This window comes from Scleropages formosus, chromosome 6, assembly GCF_900964775.1.
Source record: "Scleropages formosus chromosome 6, fSclFor1.1, whole genome shotgun sequence".
In the NCBI taxonomy this organism is placed as follows: Eukaryota; Metazoa; Chordata; class Actinopteri; order Osteoglossiformes; family Osteoglossidae; genus Scleropages; species Scleropages formosus.
Window position 1 is genome coordinate 31,599,257 of NC_041811.1, and position 18,345 is coordinate 31,617,601.

At 44.8% G+C, this 18,345-nt stretch overlaps 1 protein-coding gene across 2 annotated transcripts; it reads left to right on the plus strand.

The window, feature by feature from the left end:
* The first annotated feature begins 7,000 nt into the window (after window positions 1-7,000).
* Window positions 7,001-18,006, plus strand: tescb (tescalcin b). 2 transcript variants are annotated; one of them, XM_018751336.2, is made up of 8 exons: window positions 7,001-7,057; window positions 10,678-10,747; window positions 12,431-12,511; window positions 13,490-13,632; window positions 14,320-14,381; window positions 14,491-14,598; window positions 17,347-17,394; window positions 17,660-18,006. In XM_018751336.2, exons 1-8 carry the CDS (start codon window positions 7,036-7,038, stop codon window positions 17,735-17,737), a joined length of 612 nt encoding a protein of 203 aa, XP_018606852.1. In that variant the 5' UTR covers window positions 7,001-7,035; the 3' UTR covers window positions 17,738-18,006. The 2 variants fall into 2 exon arrangements, with proteins under 2 accessions (XP_018606852.1, XP_018606843.1); XM_018751327.2 differs by lacking the exon at window positions 7,001-7,057 and adding an exon at window positions 7,570-7,840.
* The last annotated feature ends 339 nt before the right edge of the window (window positions 18,007-18,345 follow it).

Here is an 18,345-nt window from a genome sequence, read left to right on the forward strand (position 1 = left end):
GGTATCAATGGATGTCAAAGTGCTAGCAGAACGAGATTCCCATACATCACATCATTCCCGTACAACACATTAAATCACTTAGCGTAAGGCGAAGAAAGAACGTGCACCCTAGTAAACTGTCAGAAGTGTTTGACTCTGAATTCATCTGATCCGCGTTTGTAGCTGTGCTTCAATCTGCAAGCTGCTCACAATTCATTTGACAAATTCGTTTTAATCATATAGACGGGAGCCACGTCTATTCGCGTTGTTTCGTCCATTGACCCAACAACCACCAGTTGAGACTGACCAGCTTGTCTTCATAATGTGCTGCGTGACACGTGGGTTTCAACCTGTGACGGTGACCTGTTCCAAACCTCTTGGAGGGAACTTCCCAGCTTCATTTCTTCATATGGAGGATTCCCACAAAAATGTTTGATGAGGTGGAACAAGTAAACGCTGCAACCTCACAGCACCTGAGCTGTTTGGACATAGGTTCGATACCCCGCTCCATCTGTGTGCAGTTTGCATGTTCTCCCCGTCTCGGCATGGGTTTCCACTGGGTGCTCTGGTTTCTTCCCACAGTCTAAAAACACGCAAATCAGGTGGATGAGTGACTCTAAATTGCCTGTAAGTGTGTGTGGCTACCCTGCATTGGACTGGAGTCCTGTCCAGGGTTTATCCCCTCAGCCTTGTGCCCAGTGCTTCCTGGATAGGCTCCAGACCATTGTGACCCTCACCTGGATAAGCAGTTAATGAAACTGAATGGAAATTTTGATGACCAGTCTAGTTTTTTTAATAAATGCTCCTCTTTTTAAGCAAGTGATAACTCTTCACCACCTGTGAATAAACTGTGTGTGGAAGTATCAGCCACACCAGTCCAACCCTTAGTAACGAATCATGTGACTTTCTAGTCAAGGAAGATAGGGAAATGGTTTTGTTGTGGCTTCTTCTATGCATATCTGAGGGGTGCATATACAAACTCTATGAACCCTGAGCTGGACTTGAACCCATGCCCAGCCAGCAGCTGAGAACCTACTTAACACTGGCTTGACCCACCATGCCCCATTGCAGTTCCTCCTCAAGCCTCTTTCAAAGCTTTTGTCTTGCAAATTGACCTGAAGTCCATCTAAACCTGGGGTTCTTAACTTTTTTATACCATGGACCCCTTTGGCAGTCTGCCGAAGCCTATGGACTCCTTCTTAGAATAATATACTCAGATGCATAAAATAAAGTACATAGAATTACAAAGGAAACCAAAAATATTTTTTGACATACGGTTATCAAAATATTCATATGGCCTCCATTCATAACTGAAAGAAATGCTAAATTTCACTTAGAGGACAGTGAAAATAAAGTTGTTTTTTTTTTTTTTTGGACCCCCAGAAATCTAACCATGGACCCCCCAGGATAAGAACCCCCGATCTAAATGCAAACACTCACTGCTGGGACACAAAGTTGAATCACTGAAGTGCATAAAAACCGTTGGAGTGAGTGCGGTTTTCTTCATTCATTCTCAGTAACATCCATCCCGAAAAGAGCTTTGAATGGAGCTTTTAGAAGATCAGTGTGGTGCCAACACTGAGATGGCATTATACAAATCCCAGGTGGTTCAACCCAGTTACACAGAACGAACTCGAGCGGTGAAGTGATCCAAAATGCGCACTTCGCATTAATTAAATACAGTAGAATAGTGCACAAGGTTCTTGACAGAGTCCTAGAAGCGCTCCAATGTGCTTGGGGCTGCGGTTAAAAAAAAAAAGGACTTGCTGAACTACAGTTTGCTGGCTCAAGTCCCAAGAGGATCCTTCCTATTGTACCCTTGGCTAAGGTGACTTTGTCTCAACGGCTCCCGTGAAAAAGACACTGCTGTCTGAATTGGTAGTGTGTACCGCTGTGAAATTGAACTGTAAGTTATTGTGGATGAAAGCGCGATGCAGTGCCAAGTAATTCATCCTGAGCTTCTCACACGCGCTGCCGCCCCTCCCACAAGGCGAGAAGGATGAGTCACGGTGAGGGTGGCTACCGTGCTGGGGCTGCAGGGTCTGCGAGCGGCCCACCGTGGCCGCCGGAGCCAGATGGCCGGAGATCTCCGGGTCCTGATCTAGGAACCTCCTGGCGGCACGCCAAGGGGACGGCTGCAGTCTCACCTTCGAGGACGCGCACAGAGGCAAGCGGACAAACAGGAGGCGAGTCTTCCGCGCCACCATCCCCCATCTCCTCCGGCACACAACCGAACAAAAGATAAATATTTATACACACACGTTTCTGCATCATGTAATTTATTCAGCGAGAAGGTGCCCTTATACTGACATTTATGCAGTGGGTTTTCTTGTCATAACTTTTTTGCGTGGCTCTTGCTTTTATCTAGAGCAGCTTAAAATGCTACCCATTTGTACAGCTGGGAATTTATTCTGGCAAAAGCAATTCAACATCAGAATCATCACTCAAGGGTTCAACAGCGGAGCCTTTCAGATAAAGTGAGAAATCAGCCTTTGAACACTAGGAAGGCGCATTGTTTTATACAGCACATTGACGGGATTTAAATTTTAAGTTATTGCTTTAAACTGGGGGGCGTGGCGGTGCAGTGGGTTTGACCGGGTCCTGCTCTCTGGTGGGTCTGGGGTTTGAGTCCCGCTTGGGGTGCCTCGAGACAGACTGGCATCCTGTCCTGGGTGCGTCCCCTCCCCCTCCAGCCTTGTGCCCTGTGTTGCCAGGTTAGGCTCCAGTTCACTGTGACCCTGTTTGGGATGAGCAGTTTCAGACTGTATGCGTGTGTGTGTGTGTGTCTGTGTGTGTTAATGTTTTAAGGTCCAACGGTAAGAGGAGAGTCCTGAGAGAGTGAACTACACAGAAAGGCCCTAAATTAAGTGTCAAGGCTTTGCAGTAGAGGTTGAATATTTTGATCATGGTAAAATGCATTTGAGAGAGGTAAACAGAGCCCTCTCTCATCGCAGCCGGTGGGCAGCAGAGGATGGACCTCCCCTCTTCTGGAGAGAGTCTGCGAAGGAGGAACAGCTCCATCTTCATACGGCTTTGCGTTACACACGGGGCCCATAGCTGTGCTGCTCCCTCAATTTGTGGAATTACTTTACATTTTACCGAAGCAAGAAAGGCCCTTTTTCCCCTGATCCCTTGAGTTTCAAAAAAATGAGAAACCCGTAGAAATGAACTGCCAAATGCAACTGGCGCCACCTGGTTGTTCTAAGCAAGGTTCATTATAATAACAACACATAAATAATAAATCAAAATTAACTAATTAAATAAATCAAAATAAATTAATTACATTTAATTGTATTTTTTTCAATTACGTAAATTAAAATTGACATTAATTAACTGATGAATAATGCATGAAGAGTGGTAAGCAACACAGCCATTTACACTGGTAAACAAGCCCATGTGCAGCTGGTCCTCGGCGTGCGATGCGACGAACCTTTTATTTGAACCATTAGGATATGAATGCTCTTGATAATGGGCTTTGTTGTGTTTTTTCACTAATTTCTCACATCATTCATGTTAAAATAATACTAATTAAGAGTAATTATAATATAAATGCAATGCAGTGTTTCTAAATCAGGGGTTGTGGTGGAGCAGCGGGTTTCGCTGGGGCCTGCTGTCTGGGGTTCGAGTCCTGCTTGGGGTGCCTTGCAAATGACTGGAGTCCCGTCCGGGGTTGTCCGCTCCCCCTCTGCCCTTGCACCCTGTCCTGTGGGGTTAGGCTCCAGTTTGCCACAACTCTACTTGGGACAAGAGGTTTCAGACAACATGTGTATGTTTCTAAATCTATTGTCTTTTTCTTTTAAGCACCACCAGAACGCTCAGTTTTCTCTTTACTAAATAAAAGGTCACTTGAAGGGAGTCACAAACACAAAGTGAAGTGAAATGCACTCACTGCTGGATACCCAAACACTAAGACGGGAACAATAAGAAATATGGGTGCTTGCAGCAGTACAGCGAACTGATGTTATTATACAGCAGGTTAAGTGTTTTTTTTTTTTTTTTACATGTTACAGCCAAGACGCTGGATCTCGAAAAAAGAACACTAAGATTAGCTGGACTGCCGTCGTAAATCCGGATAGTCGTAAGTCGCACATATCGTAACTCGATTACTACCTGTACTGTCGAAACGGCGCGTAAACAGCGACATCTCGTGGTCACTTTTAGTAGCTCTCTTTTAAATAATTGCAGAGCGTGTAAACAGCCAGTGCGGGACCCTCCTGTGTGCTGGTGGCTACAAGGGATCCTTGGAAAACCCATTTAGAGCCGGACACTCACCCTCCATTCACATTTATCTGCCGTTTGTCTACCGAAACAGTGACAAATGTACTAAAGTGAATGTTAGCGACCTGTGACGAAGCCAACGTGGTCCCTCAGAGCAGCCTCTACTGTACATTTTGCTTTGCATTTTTTCACTCAGCGGATGCTTTTCTCCAGAGTGACTCAAAGTTAAGCTACGGCAATTTGGAGGTAACTTCAGGGGATCAATGCAGAGTAAACTGGTGGGATTTGAACCTGTGGCCTAAAGGTACTAGCTACAGTCATACCAATTGCCCGTGTGTGGTCTTTAAACCTGAAACATTCATTTATTCTGTCAGACCAAGTATAGTGCCCTAGACATCATAACATTTGTATAACTGAAATGTAGGGTAGAGCATCAATGCAGTGACAATAGAACACATGACACACTGTCACATTTTTTCATATTTTTTTAATTAATTTTAAAGCCATAAAGAAAAGGGTTTAACGATCAAGTATTGCTATTATAAATAAATATGATAATGCTTTTACAAGTCATCGCCAGCAGTGATTGGGAAAGCTCCCTTGTAATAGCAGAAGCTGCAGGTTTGGATCTCATTAAAAACTCTCTCAGTGGGGACATTAACTTGAATGCAGTGAATTCATTCACCAAAAGCAGATGCATATACATTTATTTATTTACTAAATGCTTTTCTCCAAAAGTGACCTTGATGTAGTATTATCAGCCCATACACATTATTCACCGCAGTGACTTACACTGCTAGATACACTACTTACACTGGGTCACTCATCCATACATCAGTAGAACACACTCTCTCTGTCACTCACACACTATGGGGGAACCTGAACAACATGTCTTTGGACTGTGGGAGGAAACCAGAGCATTCAAAGAAAACCCACGCAGACATGGGGAGAACATGCAAACTTCACATGGACTGAGCAGTGATCAAGCCCATGTCCTCTCACACCACCCAGGTGCTGTAAGACAGCAGCACTACTTGCTGTGCCACCATTCCACCCACCGTGCCACACACAACTGGCCAATGTGTGTGTGTGTGTGTGTGTGTGTGTGGTTGTGTGTGTGTGTGAGTGAGACGTATTCGACACCATGTGCTCAGCTAAAGGCTCCACGGCGCAGCCTTAGAAATGGCACTTATCAATAGGCGTTGCAAGGATGCGGGAAATCAGCAACAAAATGAGGAAGCACCTCTGTTGACCCAGTCATTGCTGCTAATTGCATCTAATTTCACTTGGTCAAGCCATTGAGCAACAGGTAACATGGGAGGTTTTCCAGTAACTCTGCTATAAGGTTCTGCAAAGCACTCCTCACGCCTACAGGCCGAAGCTGCTCCAAGCCGCTCATGTGTTTTACACACACGCACGCACACACACACACACACACACACACACACACACACACACACACACAGAAACTGCTTGTCCCGAGTGGGATCGTGGCATGCTGGAGCCTAACTCGGCAACACAGGGCACAAGGCCGGAGGGGAAGGAGACACACCCAGCACGGGACACCACTCCGCTGCAAGGCACCCCAAGCGGAACTCGAACCCCCTGACCAACCAGAGAGCAGCCACAGGCTAGACCTGCTGTGCCATCGCACCCCCTCACATGTGTTGCACACTGGTATTACTCAACTATTGCAGGGGGAATTAGTCACACTGCACCGCCCCACTTGTCTTACAAAATATGGAAGGCCTAGTATTTGTACCTCACTCAAACAAACAGCTGCGGAAATACACCTGACTAGGACATTAAAATCATTAAACTTTGTAGATCAAATGTGTTCGTATGAACAGTTCTTCGGAGAAAAAGAAAAAGCCTTTCGGGGCACATCAACGAAATGAATTACTGGCGGTATAGATCACCACCAAAGAAATGAAATAGGCCCATTTAAGCTGGGAAAACTATGTGCACAATATTTGCCCGCTGCTCCTTATATCCTCACATAAAATCATACAGTGAGTTTGTATAGGGTTTCAAGGCCAGCGGGACCGGCCTGATCCCATATGTCAGTGTGTATTGCAATGCGTGTGTGTAAGGTTATTTCTGCTCCTGCACATGATCATGATGACATATCGAGATAGGATTCTTTTTGCTGGACTTCTAGCTGCGTGTATAGCCGAGGTTACTGCAAATTTGATGAAAAGTCGTCGTCCGCGCCACTGCGCGCTGCAGACTAGAGCTGCGCGGAGACAAACGCGCTCCGGCAGCAGAAGCTCCGGCTCCGGCTTTTTGAAGGACATCGGTGGCGCATCGTGCCGTGGCGTCTGCGGCAAGAACGAACAAGTAACGAGGGCTAAATGGGGCGGGAGGGCGCATCGCGCTTCGGGTTTTTAACATCCGGCTTCGCGAGTCCCCCCGCAGGCGCGTTCGCGTTCCCCGCGCGCCCGTGACTGAAAGCAGGCGCGAGGCATATCTAATGACCACTGCAGTGGCACCGGAGGCGGCGCGCGCACACGGCGCTCCGACTGGGACCGTTCGCTCACTGCGGCGGCGGGGTTACAACGGCTCAGTAAAAAGAAGGAGGGAAAAAAAATACATATATATGGAGGAAAAGACCCGCGTCTCGAGAATGTGTTCCAGGTGGAGGTCGGTCGCCGCTGCGCTGCGGCGTTTTTAAGTCGCACGCGCTGCTCACGCAGCCTTCTGCGCTGCGCGACGCCGCGCGACGCCGCTGCAGAGAGAGAGCCCGTCACACCGTTGAACTCCGATATACGGCACAACGTGAAGTGAGGGGCGTTTCGTTTGGCTGATCTGCTGATCTGCGGCGCGCTGGGAGACTAGATGACCGGATGGCGGCGTCCAGGTGTCGCACTCAGCCCTGCCTCCTCGTACATTACATTTGCATTTACATTTATTCATGATTTAGCAGACGCTTCGGACAACTGGTGGATCGGGGACCCCCCCGAATATTCACGCAAACCCAATGACCCCCTCCCACAGTATCAGACTGAGTATAACTCCGTTGAGCACTAATGGTAACACTGTATGATCAGTGATCCCCCGGCGGTGTCTCACGAGACGTTACACCGCCGAAACCGATCCGCTGAAAGTGACACGAGCAGCGTCCCGCGCGCCCCTTCCAGCGGATCGTGGTGGTGCGTTTCCGTGTCAAACATCGGGCGACGCAGCAGCAGCCAGGGGCCGGACGACCGCGAAGCGCGGGACCGGGAGACGTGCACGTCGGGTTTCGGACCGTGCGGATGCTGAAAAATTAAATACTCTGTTTGGGCGGGTGGGGGCACTAGGTGCTCGGGGGCGCCGTTGGGGGTGCGGAGAAGGGGGGCGTAATAGAGACTGCAGGCTGCTCGGGGACGGTAAAAGCGAGCCGGACTCTCCAGTTCCCCGGTCGCAGCGCACGACCCGAGGTACTGCGGTCCGATCCGGTCCTGTCCGGTCCCGGCTCGTCCTACAAGTGCAGCCCCTTCTCCTCCTCCTCCTCCTCCTCCTCCTCCTCATTCGCCTCCCTCGTAGCTTCACATGGGAAGACTGAGACGGAGGAGCTGCGCACGGAACACCTGAGCCATGGGGGTGTTTCACTCGGCGCCCTATGAGCACGAATTTCACGCGTTAGCGGAGAAGACGGGATGTGAGTATGATTCGGTCGCGTCGTGGCGCGTGTCTCTCACTCTTGCCGCACCGCAGACAGTCTGCGTTTTCCCAAAGAGTGGAAAAAAGTTGAGGAAAAGAAAAAAAAAATAGGAACGATGCCGGAATGACATCCTGGCTGGAGGATACTACTACTACTAACTAGGTGGCACGAATGGATCGAGCTTACTTAGGCTGCGTGGAAATAATAGTTTCATAAAATTGGGCCAGTTGTTTTTATCATCACCTGTGAATGAATGCACTTTTATACAACATATATAAGCATGATGATGCAGGAAAACGTCGCGTTTTATTTTTAGGCTCCGCAACTGATCGCTCGGCTACTTTCTGTTCTTCAACCTGAAGCGCCACTTCCCCGTCCGTCCGCTTAGTTTTGCAGAAGAGGGAGGATTCTTAAATAAACTTTCCGTCACGACCTTTTTAATCCATTCCACTCTTTAATTCCACGAATGCGAAGCAAACGCCGTCCGCTCTCGTGCTCTGGAGAGGAACCTTTTTTTGCGCCCGGCGCCGACGGGTCCGGGACTGGAGCTCAGCGCGCATCCGACACTTGGGAAGACACTTCGCCTTTTGCGCGTCTAAAGTTGGCTGCGTTTAATAATTCAGCCCTCGGCTGCGAAATGCAAGCATCTTTAATCACTCTCTTTCTTCTTTCCGTGCTTTACGTAAGACCTGCAGGAGCAAGCGTTTTCAAACAGGCATGATGATGATGAAAAATAAATGAAATACTTCCTTGCCGGCTTCCCAGTGAAAGAAATGAAAGTGATTATTCTAGTGGCAGGTGGAGAAATAATTCATGGCTTTGTTCCTATCCCTGTCCCCCAGTCAATGGATGACAAATTTGGGCCAACTTATGAGTTTTTATAAATTAATGTTTTGTTGTTAAGACCCCACCGAGATCCAGGGCGCATGAAGGAATTTATTTCTGAGCATTTTAATATGTGATAAGTTACACTGTGTAAGGATTAATTAAGCCGGTACAACAGTGTGGCTATAACCACTGTCAGAGGTGGCCAACATCAGAATAACTGCCATAAATGGTATTTAAACTGAGGAACTGTGTTACAGTACAACTGAAGGGCACTTTCAAGTGGTTTTTATTCCACAAAGAACCTCTATTCCCATTATGAAATGTCAAACACAAGAAATACCATCAGTCTCGTAAACGGCTGAATCGTTCTACAAAAATCATTCGTTCCTCATTTGACGGATGAGTGCCGAGGTATGTTTTATCTCGGTTGTACAAGAGCGCTGTTTTTTTTTTTTTTTTTTTTAAATACACTGCTTACATTTGGGGTTGGTGCAGTGGCGCAGTGGGTTGGACCACAGTCCTGCTCTCCGGTGGGTCTGGGGTTCGAGTCCCGCTTGGGGTGCCTTGCGATGGACTGGCGTCCCGTCCTCGGTGTGTCCCCTCCCCCCCCGGCCTTACGCCCTGAGTTGCCGGGTTGGGCTCCGGTTCCCCGTGACCCCGTATGGGACAAGCGGTTCTGAAAATGTGTGTGTGTGTGTGTGTGTGTGTGTGTGTGTGTGCTTACATTTGCTTGTGTTTTTTTTTTGCATTGCAGTAGGTAATTTGAGTGTCCTCAGCTCAACCCCGCTCACAGTCACTTTGTAGAAGTTGGGCACAAAATCTTTAAATAGGGCACTTGTAAATTCCTCAGATAGTTCATCGTCGCAAATAACCTGGGTTCCGAAAGTGCTTTTGTTGCAATATTCTTTTGATGCTGCATTTCTGTTATGCATGAATACAAAGGTGCGTGAAAGTAAAAAACCAAAGAGTCTACATGTAGCTGTGACTGACTTATGAATATTCCAAAGAATGTGACACTGAAACTTTGACAATGACATTGGCCTCTTACACTACATTTCTCCTAAAGTCTGTCTTTCTTTACTGGTGGCCTTGAACTTAAGTTTGATGTAAACTGTTCTAAAGGTGAAGCCACAGGTACAAGCATAACATGGATGGATTAAACATGGGTGTGTTGTGAAACTGCCTAGGATTAAACAACACACTAAGTATCTTGGAAGTGTTAGTGCAAAAAAGGGGTTCATAGGCCTACAGGAGCCTCGCTGAAATATTAATGGCACCTTGCCGTCTGCTTTAGTATTTTTTCCTTTTAACAAAGCAGCTTCAAAACGTAGTGCCATACCGGTGTAAAGCAAGCAGCGATTAATAATTTAAAGGTCTCCTTTTGTGCCAAGTGCACATACAAGCAGGTGTAGTGTAGAAAATGTTTGTCATGTATGACAAGCTGTTAGTTTTTGCTTCGGCAGTGAATTAGTTTTCCCTGCCACTTTTTAAAAAGTATGTGTGTTTGACATTTCGAGATTGAAGAGCCGCAGCATTAAAGTGAGCTCTTTTGTTTATGAATAGAAACGTGGGCAAAATATGGCCTTCTCAAAAAAAAAAAATCACACAGGTTATGCGAACTGCTGCTATTTGCATGGAAACTAAATATTCAAATTTGTTCTAAAAAGAAAACCGGTTCATGTCCTATCAGGACAGCATAATGACGGTCTCTGCAGGTAAGGTCAGGTATGACCAGGAGCATACAAGGGGAAGTGGAAGTTTCATTTGAAGTTTTATAATAATAATAATAATCAACCATATTTGATTTCAACCTGTAACTTCTTATTTTCATAGCATAACAAAATGTGATTTGGACTTGTATAGTATGGTGGTACATACTGTGATTGCTTTGTTGAACAGTACAGCTCTGATGTGGGAATAATGAATGGTCTTGTTTTCTGCCTGTAGAATTCCTTCCCCTTTAGTGCTTTGGCCTGACTGTGTTTCCTTGTCCCGTTGTGCCCCAGTTTCCCTGGAGCAGATCAGCATCCTCCACAAACGCTTCATGCAGCTGAGCCACAACGAGGACTCTCTACGGTACGGACGCCTCCCAATCAAAAGAGAAGCGGAGCGAGCCGGCTCGCTTCGTAAGCCCTTTGTGGTCTTCCTCTCAAGGAAGAATGTGGTTGAGAAGCTTAAAGGTATCTCACCAGGGCTGCTCTCCAGCTGGTGGAACAGGTCTTTATTGTTGAAATACTGGGTGGTTTCCCCACTGGGTTTCAGCCACAAAGGAGGCAAACGGAATTAGGGGAAAGGAATAGGGAGGCACTGAAATGCAAAAACAAATGGTGAAACTCAATAGTGTCAAGTGAAGATCCACCTCCTCCTCACCTCTAGAGAAACAGGTAGTGTTTCTACAGCATGGCTTCTCCACCCTGGTCCTGGTTGAATGAAACATGCAAGATTTTAGCTAACACCATATGTTTAAAAAAAAATGCCAACATTTATTTCTTGCCCAATGATTTTACAATCCTGAATATAGGGGCACTCTTGCCTTCCACTTGGCTGTCGTTGAGCACAACCATCCTTCACTGAGACAGCACCACTGAACCATTTTGGACTGAGCCGGACCAGGTTATGTGGATCACCGACCAACAGACTTGGGTCCTACTGATAACCCTAACCCAGGCAGTAAACACTGGTTTAGTGTGTACTAATGGAGGTCTTTATGAAAAATTCTTTGTTTGGCCTCTTACCCTAGTCCTGTCCACCAAGAGAGAGTCTACTAGGAGCACAAGGCTCTACCCAGTATAGCTCTGAAGTTTAGTGAGATACACCAGCCCCACCACCTTGACAAGGTGACAGTCCATCATGGGAATTATGAGATCATGGACACCAGATGCCCAAGTAAGGTTCCCCTGCAGGATTGCTGATCTCACTCCCTCTGACAGCGCGAGGAGTTCACAACCTGAGACAGTTTCAGAGCAAAGTCACTCTTCCTCCAGATTGAGAGGAGTCAGTTGAGTTGATTTGGGCATGTTGTAACAGTGTGCCCCCTGCTCAGCTCCCAGTCGAGTTATTCCAGGTGCATTCCACTGATGCAAAGTCAAGACTTGTTAAAGAGATTATATATATTTTTTGTTGATCTTCTTAACAGCACAGACTCACAACAGCATACAGACAGAGATAGGACACTGCGATAATGCAAATATGCCCGTATGTATAGACCGACACCTCATGGTCAACAAGGTTGCAGTTTATATAGGTATGATCATGTAGCACTTTCTGATAACTTCCAGAAGGGGGTCCAGATGTTCCAGAATTCATTATAATTTCACTATGAATTCACTTCAATCATCCATATATTTGCAGATGGAACTTTTGGTGTTGAGATTATATCTCTTAGCTGTCTTGGGAACATCTGGAGATCCTACAGAAGGAGATGGAGATCAGTGCTTGGCGAAGGAAGCTCTATTCCTGCATGTTCATCCTGGTTTGACCATGAGTCTCTCCACAGCAAGGAAGGAAGCCAAGTCTTAAACCCTCAAGTAATCATTAACCTAAATGAATCTCCTGAGCTTTTTCCCTCAGTGCTGAGGTTGTTCATGATTTAAAGAGAGCTGGAGAACCATCACCGACTGGATATGCAGGAGCAGAGCTGTGGGACATCCTCTAGTAGCAGAGTGTTTCAGGGCTGTCCGGAGATGGTCAACATGTCATATCTGGGCCTGTCAGCAAATGTAGCTCTCCTTTTACCATAAACAACCTTCTCTTTCACAGGAGAGAAGACTTCAAAACCATTTCAGACCTGGCCAGCAACCCAATACGGTTCCAAATTATTGAAGCCTTCTTCGACAAAAGGTAAGTTATGCAACCATGACTAGAGTCACTCAATCAAACGGAACATAAAATAATTAAAAGACATTTAATTCCAAATACTCATTAGCGATGAAGGTTGATTTCAAATTAATCAGGGAGGACAGCAGAGTACATGTGCACAGTTTTGCTTGAAAGTATGTGTGTATTAAAGTGTAATATTAAGGAATATAAGGTAAGTACTAAGGTGTAAATGTTCATGCACCATAACTTTACGATCATGCCCGGATAACCCTTTACACAGCCACTCCTATAATCTATGTAAATGTTTGTGTATCTCAAAAAAAAATGAAGGAAGGTGATCAGGATTCGTCTATTCTGAGTTTTATGCAGCTACTCGAGCGATGAACATCGTTGCATAAAGTGGAAAGTAACAAACTAGGTCTGCTTAAGAATCACACATCTGCAACTATGCCTCTTTCTCCTAATGAAATTTACAAATTGTATTTTCTCTGAGATGTACGTTGCTTTGGAGAAAATCATCTGCTAAATGAATAAATGTAAGTACAAGTATGTGAACCCCTTGTGTCCCTTAGTTTTACCATGAAATGGTTATTAAATTAGAATCAGTGTTTCTCATGTGACATAATAGGTGTGTAAAGACAAATTCCATATGTTGCTTCAGAGGAAATCATGTGTGTAGTAGAAACACACAAGTAGTGCAGGTGTAAAAATAAGTGAACCCCAAGTTTTATTGGTTAAACCAAGTAGTAAGTGGAATCACTACTGAAAACCGCTTGCCCCAGTGAACTGGAGCCTAATCTGGCAACACAGGGCAAGGAGGGGACCCAGTACAGGTCACAAGGCACCCCAAGCAGGACTCGAACCCTAGACCCACCAGAAAGCGTGACCGGACCAAACCCGCTGCACCACCGCATCCCTCAACTTAACATTCAGCTTTTATAAATTGATTTAAATATTTTACACAAGAATGAGGACCATCCCACATACCTGTGTCCCCAGGAATTTCCGGCAGAATGGTGAGGGCTCTGTTGAGGAGATCAGCTTCGAGCAGTTCCTCACCGTCATGTCCCACTTTCGACCTGTCCCGGTTCACACCATGACGGAAGAGCAGCGGGAGAGTCTGCGGCGGGAGAAGCTTCGCTGTGAGAAGAGTTCCTTATTAGTAAATTATTGAGTGACCTTTGATGACTCAATCCGTTTTGATCTTGGAATGAATGATCATCGCAGTAAAATGACAAGTGTAGGTGGTTAGAGTGCAGTTGTACTGAAATAAAAATCCATTCTGTGGAAAAACGGTATAGTTTCTCAAGCCATCGCACCGGGTTTTCATTATGTGGGACCCCATTATGTGATGGATGGTCGTATTGAGCTTCACATGTCAGTGGCTCTTTTTCTAACTACTGAAGGGTTGCAGTTGCTTGTCAGAGGTTAGCAGGACGTCTTTTGGTTATCGACATTATCCGCTCAACTGCCTTACTGGAGATCTTGGAGGAAGGTCCAGTCAAACCATGTAAGGAACAGTCAACATGTCAGATGTTTTAGGTACCTTAGGACTGTAAGCTGCTTTGGAGGAAAGCATCAGCAAAATGAATAAATGTAAGATAATTAAGTATTTGCATAGTTCATATACCTGTTGTTCTGTAACTCTCATTTGCTTTCATTTTTATCTGAAAGGCATTTTCCCTTGAAAGCAAACTGAAACCGCCATTGTATTTTTCCGCTGATTTTTTGAACATCGTGTCATCGCATGATAGGTATATAGTTCAGCCGGTTGGTGGACATGATTGCCACCCGCTGAAGTGTTACTTTTTTCTAATGTTTTTCCGCAGTTCTCTTCAACATGCATGACACAGATAATGATGGAACAATCACCCTGGAGGAATACAGGCGTGTAAGTTGCGTGATCATGAACCACGCAGTACTTTGTTGTTTTGTTAAATGTGAGCAGATTGACTCTGGGATGAACCTTTGCAACTCTCCTGGCTTTGACTGTGCTGTAGGTTGTGGAGGAACTCCTGTCTCGCAGCGGTGCCTTGGGAAAGGAGACCGCCAAGGGTATTGCAGACGCCGCCATGCTGGAAGTGGCCAGTGTCTCAGTCGGCCACATGGTACTGTAAATCGTCTCTGGGTTGCATGACATTTCCCTTGCATGTGATGAAACACTGGTTCCCATGAAAGGCTCAGTGTTTCAGTCAAGTACGATGTATTGTAGTTCCTCATTTATATAGTTCTGTATTTTTCTAGAGCATTCATTGTTAAAAAGCTTGTAGAATAATATTTGAAATGCCTGAGCTGATAACTAAAGCATGAAAATACACTGCTTCCTCAACTTACAAACGCAATTAGGAACTATGTTTGTAACTCAATCTGTTCGTAACTCCAGTCGCTTTTACTAATAAGTTGCAATCAATAAAAGCTTAACAATACAGACATCCCTGCACTTATTAGCAGGTTCGGTTCTCTAAAAATTACGGATAAAGTCATAAGAAAAAATGCTCCATAACACTTCCATCCATTTATTATGAACAACAACTTGTTCTAATTCAGGCCCATGGTAGTCCTGAGATTGTCCCAGAAAGAGGGATAGCGGTATAGGGTATACCCCAGAAGTAATATCACTACACTGCACTCTAACACTTTTATTATTTTTCATTAAATTCAAAGTGCTTTAAAATTAAAAGTTTTTTAATTACTGAAAATAGAAACCTTCACAGCCGATCATTCAGTGCCCTTATAAACATGAGTGATGGTCATCAGCTTTAGATGTCTTCCGATTTCTTTTATTATGTGCACAATCAAAGTTTAACGATACAGATGGCCCTCAGTTCATGGCTATAACTGTGTAAAATCATGGATAAAGCTATAATAAATAGAAATGTTTTGAAAGATTTTGTTCTAACATTTTAACTTTGAGCTGTATTAAATTTTAAGCGAATTTAAAATGACTGAAAACAAAAATACATTCTCTCTTATTCACTACCAGTAGTTGCCCAATTCTCATAATAAACATGCAGTCATTCTCATCTTGGTATTGATCACCAATCCTCCCACTAATAGAGAAATGTGGAAATGCAGGTGGCTTTTGTTCCATAAGATTTTAGAAATGAAGTTTGACCAGTTCAGAAATTTTCAAAAATTAAATGTTACACAAAATGCATAACTGAACTGGAAAATGTTTGATTATTTGAAAATTCATAATTCAGATGTTTGTAACATATACCTCTGAGCGAGTGTCGGCGTGTGGCAGGTATAAAAATACACTACACAGTGATGATACGGACTTGGTTCCACAGTGGATGGCGCTGCTGTCTCATAGCACCTGGGCTATAGGTTTGGTTGTAGCTTCAGATCCAGCTCAGTCTATGAGTAGTTTGCATGTTTTTATCATGTTCCCATGGAGTTCCTTTCTGGGTTTCACTTTCCTCTCACAGTCCAAAGATGTGTATTTCAGGTGAACTGGTATCTCTAAACTGCCTGTAGTGAGTGTGTGTACCCTGCCTTACGCACAACACTTACATTTACATATTTAGTAGATGCTTTTCCGCAAAGCGACTTTCAATGAGCTCTCTGTAGCATTACCAGCCCACACACCTTATTCACAAAAGTGGCTTATGCTGGGTCACTTATCTATATATCAGTGGAGCACACTCTCTCTGTGTCACTTACACACTACAGGTAAACCTGAACAGCATCCTTTTGGACTGTGGGAGGAAACCAGAGCACCCAAAGGAAACCCACGCAGACACAGGGAGAACACGCAAACTCCACACGGACTGAGCAGAGATTGAACCCATATCCTCTTGCACCACTCAGGTGCTGGGAGACAGCAGCGCTACTCACTGTACCACCATGCTGCCCTTACAGAAATGTGGTCCAGAACACTGTGACCCTGAACTGGATTAACAGTTACTGGAAATCAACAGCTGGTTCATTAGAGTACTTTCTGAGTAGAGAAGTAAAATACACGGTAGTGAAACCGATGTCATAATTACACGCAGCAACAGAGATATGCAAATTAAATTCCAAGTAAGAGACAGCTGGTAAATGCCTATAATATTGTGCTTAATTTTCATAACAAGAATTTAACCAAAAAGCCTTCCTATTATTTTAAGATCTGCCTTTGTTTTGTCGCCATCCTGTTTGGGGGGATGAACAGCAAGTGTTGTTGGTAAACATGCAATCATTTTCATACCTCACCTCGCAAAGGACAAATAAATTTTGTTAGATGTCTGAGATTTCAGCATCCATGTGATTTGTGGTGCTTTTCATTTCAAGGAAAGGAACAGGTACTTTATCCAGTTCTAAAGACTGGTGTGAAAACACCAAGAAAACCTTTCTGCATATTGTGTTTGCTTTGTGTGCTCCAAACAAAACGCTGAAGCTTTGTCCAAATCATGGGTGGTATGTCAGCTTGTTGCTCTTATGGGAACTTCATTAAGCAAAGTTGCACAATCTCAGCTATATAAAACTATTATTTTTAAAAGTTTCCCTGTATTTTTAAATCACTATTAATTCCCAGCTGTGTGCAGTGGTGCAGTGGGTTGGACCAAGTCCTGCTCTCCAGTGGGTCTGGGGTTCAAGTCCTGCTTGGGGTGCCTTGCAACGGGCTGGCACCCTCTTCTGGGTGTCTCCCCTTTCACCCTGTGTTGCTGGGTTAGGCTCTGGCTCCCCATGACCCTGTATGGGACAAGTGGTTCAGACAGTGTGTGCATGTATTAATTCTCATAATAGCAAATAAAATTAATGTGTATTTCACTTGGGATGAACCACTAGTAAGAAGGGAATCCATGGTCATTGTTTGAGTGCCGTAAGCAAAACTGGTTTCGTGACATCCCTTTTTTTTTACCTGCTTTCAGGAACCAGACGAGTTCTACGAAGGAATAACTTTTGATCATTTTCTGAAGGTTGGTGATTAGAGTTTCAGAGCTAAAGAAGTCTAAAAAGCTCTTTCACCTCCATACATTACATATGAACGGCTTCAGTTTCATTTTTTTCTCGATAGTGCTATATGTGACACTCTGGGCACCTCTTGTGTTCTTTCATTCTGTGTCGAGTAAAAGACGGTAATCTTGGCTGCTGTTCTGGAGACGTATGGCCTCTGTCACGGCTTTCCTCTAGGATGTGACAAATAATACACGTGCCCTCAGTCCAATTCCCTTTCCTTCCCAGATTCTGAACGGCATCGAGATCGAAACACGGATGCACATCCGCTTTCTGAACATGGATACTACCAACCTGTGCAAATGAGACCTGCTCCTTCCAGCCTCTCTGGCTCACAGTAACACAACTCGCATGACCTCTTTTTGGACAATCTTGGCTGTTGAAGCCAGAAGAGCTGAACATTCGCACGAATAACAGACTTCAATATGCACAGATCTGCACAGATCTAGTTTTAGACCAAAAATAGGTGGAAAATGCATATGCAACTTCTCACAATCTAGATTTCAGTGATTTTTAAAAATCATCAAAAAAAAAAGACTCAATTTTAATACGTGCATGCAGTTTGAGCCCCATTTCAAAATGCAGAAATAAAACAGAAAACAGCTATGCAGATACTAATATTGTAATATGTGCAATAATAGGCAGTTGTTCATCGGTACAATATCGTCAATCACACCATATTAAAAATGTAATGAATAAACCATTCCCACAAATAGCTCCATACCCTTCCTGTAATACCAGCAATACCGGCAGGAAAAGCTGCTGCAACTCTAGATTTGCAGTCATACGTTCTGACGTGCAGGGAGACACACCGGCACAGGTTCAGAGCAGGAAGGGTTGCTTTTTACACGAATGCTTGTCTCTGGAGGGGGTCTGTATCCGGTCATTAGTCTTCCTGCCCAGACAGCGTAGCC

Bases quoted from the DNA above. Each gene is read 5' to 3' on its own strand.
- tescb (XM_018751327.2), top strand. From the start codon at position 7,777: ATGGGGGTGTTTCACTCGGCGCCCTATGAGCACGAATTTCACGCGTTA. The intron at 7,841-10,677 runs GTGAGTATGATT...GTTGTGCCCCAG, and splicing joins GTTAGCGGAGAAGACGGGAT to TTTCCCTGGAGCAGATCAGC. The intron at 10,748-12,430 runs GTACGGACGCCT...TCTCTTTCACAG, and splicing joins CACAACGAGGACTCTCTACG to GAGAGAAGACTTCAAAACCA.